Source organism: Ammospiza caudacuta, chromosome 1, assembly GCF_027887145.1.
Source record: "Ammospiza caudacuta isolate bAmmCau1 chromosome 1, bAmmCau1.pri, whole genome shotgun sequence".
Lineage (NCBI taxonomy): Eukaryota > Metazoa > Chordata > Aves > Passeriformes > Passerellidae > Ammospiza > Ammospiza caudacuta.
Window position 1 is genome coordinate 53,130,679 of NC_080593.1, and position 8,157 is coordinate 53,138,835.

The window sequence follows — 8,157 nt, forward strand, 5'->3', positions numbered from 1 at the left end:
TAAAAAAAAAAAAAAAACAGACAGGCCTGTTGAACCACACATTTTAGGACCTGAGGAACCTGATTTTGCAATGGCAGGTGCACATGGCACACATTTTCCTATGAAATGGAAAAATTAATTTTACCACATGACACATTTCAGTCCTAGTGTTCAAGAGGTCATTAACAAAACTACTTTAAAAGGTGCTAATAGAAACAAATGCCCTCAACATCACAGACTTCCCAGATGACTCCTGCTATGGAGATGGATGTCAAATCACTCCATCAGTGATCTCTAAATTCCATATTGACTACACTGAAGAAATTAACCATTTATTTTTAGAGCATGTTCCATTTTAAACACAAGTGATTCAGTCCAAGATAGATTCTATACTCCATTGCTATTTAAGGGGTTAACAACTCTCAAATTTAAATGGATTTTAATTCTGGGAGAAATATTTGCCTTTTTGATTTTGCCTCCAGACATTGGCTGGGAATTTTAATTCAGGCTTGAAACCAAACAAATGTTGGTGCTCTATAAGCATCTGCAGAGAAATATAAAAATATCTGGAAAGTGTGAAAGAGCAAGCCTGTTTTGCTAAATGCATGAAATGAAACCTCAGCCTAGGTCTCAATAATAGGTTTCCTGACTGCTGTGCACACGCTCTCTCCCACAGACCTTCTGCTCTGCAGCAGGGGAACGCTGCCTGCACTGCTGTGTCCTCGGAGAACTTCCCAATACAATGGAGCACAGCGATTCCCTGGGGAACACAGCTGATCACTGACTTCGAGATTTCAAACACAAGCACCGGGGTTTCCCCCTGTTTTAGGATCTCGGAGAAACGGCTTGCCTTATCACTCCTCCCCAGCTCCCAAGCCATCTCACAGTTTATCTGCATTATAGGCAATGTTCTGGACTAAAGGATGAGGAGCTGGGATCAAGCTAAGGCTGTTTGAACTCATCGAAAAGGAGGGTGAGATTATTAGTGGAAAGTTGGGAAGGGAGAGTCCTGAAGAGCTGACAGTGGTTTCTGCTGCTGCCACCCCTGGAGGGAGAGGACAAATGGGAGCTGCAACAGGTACTGCAGCAAGGGAGCCCTGCTCAGCTGCTGCCCTGCTTCAACCCAGCTCCTCCCTGTTGCAAAATCAAAAGCAGTCCACAGCCAGCCACTTGCCCCCAGCAGTCTGCTGCCTGGGACAACAGCCCATTTCACCTGTAGTTTGGACCAGTCTTTCTGGTCCATTTTCCATAAACATCTGAGATTGAGTACATCATCTTGCCGAGGGACAGTCCCAGCATCTCCTAAGGAGCCCTGCCTGAAGAATTCAAACTTCCTACTTCAGAGCTAACAACAGGATACCCTAGCCAGACATGGCTCACCAAAAAAGGCCAAGACTGACTCACAAACCCATTATATAGCTTCCTAGCCACCATTCATTAACTGTAAGGAAAATGACCCTGGGCTCCCTGCATCAAAGAACCTTGCCATTTCTTCTTAATTAATTCTAAGCATCTCGCTGGCCTCAAATCTCAGCTGGAAAAAATCAACTAAAGTAGGCGGCATCTTATCTTGTTCTTTGCTACTGACTGCATTTTTATTTTTTCTGAGTTGCACGACCCCTACCCTTCTGAGATTACCACTAGAAAACAAAGTATTGCTGTGTTTTAGGACAAATACATAAGTACATAAGATCTAGTCTGTTTTAAGCTTTATTAGAATTAATGGTCATTGTATCTAAGGCCAATAGAAATACACTTCTAAGGAATTAAACCAAATGCCTGCAGTATTTGCCATTCAGCCACTGCAGAATCACAAGAGCACATGAAACGTTACTGGAGAAATGGGTAAAAAAAGCCTTAAACAGAAGCAAAACTGACTCATCTCCTTATTGCCAAAACCGAGAAAGCCACTGAGTGTAAACAAACAACAGACATCCTGAAGAAAAGGGGGCGTCACAATTCCCTTTCCTGCTAATAGGCAGATACACAAACCCGTATGGGCAGGATCATCCTCCAGCTGCTGCAAGCCACTCTGAGGGACACGGCCAACGCTACAGCAGCATTCCCAGCAGCACAGGTGCCACTGGAGGCAAGGGAGCATCTGAGGTGATGGTGACTCCCAGTGCAGTGATGGTTCACAGCTGTACCTGCTGGGAAGCTGTGGCAGCTGCAGGCATCATCCATCCACGTAAGCTACACGTATATACGGACACCCAGCTGAACTGTGCAGGGCACTGCTCTCAAATGCGTAATTTTGGCTTAGGCTTAGGTAAGCACCCCATCTACAGAACAGGACGGACAGTGAGCCAGAGCACTTGCTTAAAGCTTGAGTTCTCCTCCCTGTCTCTAGAGGCCTACAAGGACTATGATCTGTACATGCTGAAGCCAGGCTTTGTGGGTACCCCTAACTTTGGAGGAAACTACATAGGGAAAGACAGGACCATAGAGATATTTAGAAAGATCAAAAGTCATAATGAGGACAAGCTACGTTCTCTGGAAAAATCTATCATCACAAACAAAGATATTTTGGAATTGCTTTTTTTAATTACTAAAAGCCCTTCTGTTTGAACTTTCCAACTGTTATGGAAATGAGGAGGTTGTTTTGCTGGGTATTTTTTAGAAGCATCTTGCGGAGGTGAAACCACAGGGGCAATCTTAATCCCCTGTATCCACAAGGCAGATCCAGGAGCTTTAAAACACAGGTAACCTATCCTCTTTATTAGAACAGCTCCTGGCCCAACACCAACTGTCCAACACCATCACTTTCACAACTTGAATCCTCCCCACAATACCACGGCCACATCTTTTGCAGTATTTCAAAAGGCAGCTAATAAACTAGATTTCGCTCTCACTATTTTTCCAAGTCACTGCATTGTTTGTAAGAAGACTATTGAAAAGGAGACAAGGAGAAGGATTTAGCACTACCTTGAATGAATGCTACTTAGCATCTGACACAGCATGTGCAAAACTTCATGAAGCTTCACAGGGATTATCTCACAATGGCAAAGGATGCAAGATCGCATGCCATGTACATGAAACACAAAGCCACTGAAAAATGCACCTCAGTAACAAGTCTTAGCCAGTTATTTATTAGAAAACAGCAAGGACCATATTTGTTATTAGAATGCACGTAAAATACTGAGCATATGGATTTGGAATTAATTCTTCGATATGTTCTGAGCACGTGTACACAGTTTGCTTTCAAATTAATCAGCATCACGTTCAGATATTGATAGTTCCTGATAAAATCACTTGAGTGGATCAGTTCATGCTCTGGCCTGCTCTGGTTTCAAATGAGTAAGCTGACTGACACTAAAAGTTTAGGAGTCCAAAGCTCAGGTCACATTAAGTCAGAAACACATCAGCAATAGCATCACACAAGTGACAAAACATGCCCCCCACTCTTAACTGGCATGCTGCTGGCTGCTCACAAATGCTGGACATCAACCTCTCTTTGTTCTGACCCAACTCCCTGCTCACCCTCCTGAAACAAACAAGTAAACAGACCCCACATTTCCCCTGTAAGAACACACACTCCTTTCCCCTGTACTAGACTGAGACTGCATTGACAGGATGAGTGGTGTGGGTTGACTAAGTGTGTGCTGCCTTTTACATCTTGTTCTGGTTCCAGCATGAAAATCAACATTGCACCTGTGTTGTCCAAACTGGGTGTGCACTTCAGAGACAGACAGAAGGGAAGCAGAGAGAGCAGCCAGGATACATACCGTACTCCACTTCTTCACAAAACACACGTACTACACAGAGAAATGATAATCCCTTCTTAGTGGAAAATCCAAATTTTCAAAATGAATCCCCAAGCCAAAATGAATTACTGTAATAACTGCAATCCTCGCATGAGCACTAATCAGAACGGCACAGCTGACCACCTGCTATGTGCCACCACTGGCACAGCAGCACCCTGCCCCTAATTGCTGCCCAGTTCAGACAGGGCTAGGTGCCCCACAGAACACGACAGTGGTGCTGGTAAACACAGGGACAGGAGCCTGACTGACTGTTGTACAGTCTCACTACGCACTTCTGCTGAGTGCAGCATATATATTAAAAGAAAACAAAAAAAAAAAAAAAAAAAGACTACTGCAGCTCCAAACAGCAGGATGCAAAAATCTAAACCCAAGCCAACTAATTTCTTCTGCAACTACAGAAAAACACACGGGAAACGATGCAATAGAGAACAAAATGAATTGCACTGCCCATGTCAGTGCAAACCCATTATCTATGCAGGCTGCAAAATGAGAAACGCAGCATTTGACAATGCTACAGGCTAGGGCAATGTTCTTAACATACTTATAAGTTATTTTATTTAATTGCTAACAAAAAAATTCAGTTACATAATAACACAAGGTAATAACCAAAATATGAAGTCACAAGATTGGCTTACAGCAACAGAGCACCGGGGGGGTGGGGGGGAGCAGTTCGTGCTTTAAATTTTGCTGCATTGTCAGGGAGCCAAGAACCAAAACTGGGGGCTTCTGCTTTCACAAGGAAAGGACATAACCACCAAAAATTCGGCACGGGACTCTTCATCACCGCCTGCGCGCATCCACATCCCCAAATGATGTCAATCCCCGCCGGCACGTCGCTCATCATAATTCTACACTATCTGGTCGCTAGTGGAATTCAGCCGACAGGCCGGCGGCTCAGCCCGTATCCCACCGGGGCCCAAGGAGCTCCCCGGAGAGCGAGACCCGCTCGCCGCCCCCCGCCCAGGGCAGCGCTCACGGCCGCGGCCGGGGATCCCATCCCGCACGGACCTCCGAGGCACAAAGGCGGCACGGCGCAGCCGGGCACGGTGACAGCGCACACCCACGACCCGCCACCGCATCCCGCCGGCCCCGGGGAGGGCCTTTCCCGGAGCCGAGGCCGCTACCAGCTCCATCCCGCCTCGCACTTCTCCGCTGGGAGCCGACAGCACCCGCCCCCGCCCCACCACCCTCACCCGGGGCCGGGCGGCAGCAGCCCCTCGTACCTGGACAATGCCGGCCTGGGCACAGCTCATGCTCCCCCGGCGAGGGCAGCTCTCACATCCCACACGTGCCTGTCAGCCGGCAGGGAGGAAGGCGGGCGGGCTGCCGGCGTGTCAGCCCCCGCCGAGCCGCACCATAGTCCAGCACCGGCTGATAACGCCTCGCAGCACCGCCGCGCTCCCTCCTCCTCTTCCTCCGCCCCGCCAGCCTCCTCCCACCTCGCCGCCTGTCGCTGGGTACCGGCCGCCTGGAGCCACCCACACGCCGCGGCGGGGCCCGGCAGCGCCGCCCGGCCCGGCCCGGCCCGGCCCGCCCCTCAGCGCTCCTCCCGCCCGGCCGGCCCGCGCTGCCCAGGCCGCCCGCCCGCCTGCGGAGCCCACCCCGGGCCGCCCTCCCGCTCCTCTCTCACCATCCTGCCCCGCACAGCATCCCGGCTCTCCGCGACTGATCGCACGGGGACATCGCCGCACGCAGCCCGGCTCACCACGCACCGAGCGTGGAGGCGGAAAAAACCAACCTGTTCTCCTCTTTGCCCCTTGAAGTCGGGGCTGATGCCTTCACATCAACTTCTCACCAGGGCCAGAGCCTGCGAGGTGATCATTAAAGCCTTTTCCCCGCTCACCTGAGCAAGAGCTAGGGCGGCACTACTGCTCTGGCAGCGGTCTCCTCCCCTAGGGAACACGCACCTTGCACCACCGTCATCTCCTGCCTCTCCTCCTGGACAGGGGTTTGTGACTTTAGCCCCTGGACAAAGAAAGTCACAGTATCAGAGCTGTGAAAAGAGCAAATTTCAGAATGCAGTTCAGGATGGGGACAGAGGTGCTCTACATGCGTTTCTCCCACAGGTCTTGCAAACCGGTTCACCAAAACCAGACCACGAGCTGATGGAACTGCAGGGGGCTACAGCTTCCAGCAGCAACTTGCTGTGAGTGCATCCACCGGTCGAAAGGGTTGAAGAACAGCTCTTCTTGTCAGCTGGCAGAGGGAAAAGACAGAAAAATCCTGCAGAGGCCCACTTACCCCCTCACCTAATTTTTCTAGATAAAAGGTTTTTTTAAACAGCATGTTTTATAAACCATGCTGTTGGAGTGGTTTCACACCCACCCACTACTAAATATATCAATTTTTTCAAGACTCTTCTGGACCTTAACTTGTATCCTAAAGCAAAAACATGTTGATGAAAGCCACAAATGTGTCCAGTAATTTCACAAATAAAGCTACATTTGTTTCTAAAACCTTCTTAGCAATCTCCCCTCTTGCAAATTTCTATGTATTTAACACTTCCTGTGCTTGGTATCAGTGCAAGAAATACCAATTTTAATTTGCTCATCAGTTCACTCCAAAGTACTTTCAGACACATTGTGGCCTCTCATTTCCACTTGATCATCCAATTTTCTTTCTTGAAGAGGTGAAACAGGAGAAATTAGAATCAAATAAGCAGAACCTCAGAAGGAAAATCAAATTGGATTTGGGGAAAAGAATGGCTTGGTGTTTTTTAATGTTAGTGAAAGATGAGATACACCAACAGTCAGAACTACCCACACACGATACCAGCAAGTGGGCTAATTCCCTGTGCATTGAGAGTAGGAAGAAAGGGGTGCCTATCATCAAAAAGCAGCTCCAGCTCTTCCCCAGGAGCAGGGCAGATCAAAAGGCATACCAGGTCATGAAAGCCACGTGAGCAAATGTGCATCTCAGAAACATCTTCTGCAGGTGTTTGGGAAATTAAGGTGATGTTTGGGCAAGCACACTGGCTCTCCTCATCCAGCAAAGCCATCCACTGATCATAGATTGCAGTGGGCCATGATGACAAAATCCTACAGGAGGCCTCCAAACAAATATTTCCCTCCTTGTTTTAAATCTGTATATCAGCATTTACACTGGAACTGCCTACAGTAGGCATGTGCTTTTGTCTTTGCACTTTGAAAGTCTAAATAGGAAAGAAAAACAGAGAGATGAGGGAGAGAGTCAGAGGAGTGAAAAGGTGATTTTTGCCCAGAGTTCACACAGTAATTTTCTGGAACAGAGTAGAGAACTGGTCCAAGCCTCCTCACTTCTTGATTCATTGCCCCCTCAGAGCTTTTATCCCGCTTCTTCTGCTCTTCTGGGTTACTGGTGTAATTCTACATCGTGTATTAAAATGGGACATGCTTCTCATCTCCAAGGGTGAACACATATGTTGATTTTATCAAAAACATTAAGTTAGTGAAACCAGGAAAACCTGATAAATGCACCTGTTTAAAAACAGTCTAAATCCAGCAACTCAAACTTCAAGCTTGGTTATGAATTTTAGAGGCAGTTTAACATTATGGATGTGCATGAGGAGTAGGAACCACCCTGAATACATTCAGGGTCATGAGATAAGAAGCAGAAGACCTTGCCATGCTCTGCAGACCTGGGGAGAGGAACCCTTTTACGGGGACCAAGCATATGCTTTCCTCTTTAGAAGCTACCACCCCGGCTTTCCTTTAAGACTGAAAAGAATATCCTGAATCTCCTACGAGAGAAGGAAGTGAAAATTGTCCCCTGCTGGAATTTATGTAAAACCAGAGATCAAAATTAAGATCAAGAGGCAAAATGCATACCCACTTCCGGTAGACATCCACTCAGATACAGAACAGAAGATGAATGTGGCAACTGGTTCAGAAAATGAACCAGGCTTTGAAGAGGACATTTTGCCCTGCTGTTCCTCAAAAGAATGAAATTATACATTTTGGAAATAAAGTGGCTTGTATTGTAACTTTGCATTTGACTGAAAAGGAAGAGAGTTGCATAACGCATAAGGAGCTTTAAAATTAGACTAAACTTTGGCAATTCAGATTCTTATCTATATAATAAACAAACCTCTGAATTTCATATGCCTACCTTTTATACACTCCCCAGCCTCCCACAGACTAAGCAAAAAAGCACATCTTGCTGTCCCACAGGCTTGCTGACAAGTCCTGGTGTATTTTCAGACAGTAGATAAGCCCTATTCATGCCTCAGGACAGGTCTGCAGGCAGTACAAGGTGAAGATGATTTGGGCAGCAAGTGACCAAGATGCATGTCTGTTTTGCAGGAAATTTTGCACAGTTTTGACAGCCAGAGAGTAGTCCTGCAAGCGCAGGAAATGGAAGCAAGAAAACTTTTTCTTGGGGAGGTTGTGGAAAAAGCGAGTTGAAGCAGTCTTGTCTTTTCCTACCAAATAATTCT

The 8,157-nt window shown here is 47.2% G+C and overlaps 1 protein-coding gene across 1 annotated transcript in view; it reads right to left on the reverse strand.

Moving 5' to 3' along the window:
* The window catches only part of HECW1 (HECT, C2 and WW domain containing E3 ubiquitin protein ligase 1), a 252,394-nt gene extending 247,300 nt beyond the window's left edge, over positions 1 to 5,094 (reverse strand). Inside the window, exon 1 of the mRNA XM_058825358.1 lies at positions 4,967 to 5,094. Coding sequence (XP_058681341.1) covers positions 4,967 to 4,996 — 30 coding nt within the window. The 5' untranslated portion in view covers positions 4,997 to 5,094. The remainder of the gene's footprint in view (positions 1 to 4,966) is intronic.
* Positions 5,095 to 8,157: the final 3,063 nt, after the last annotated feature.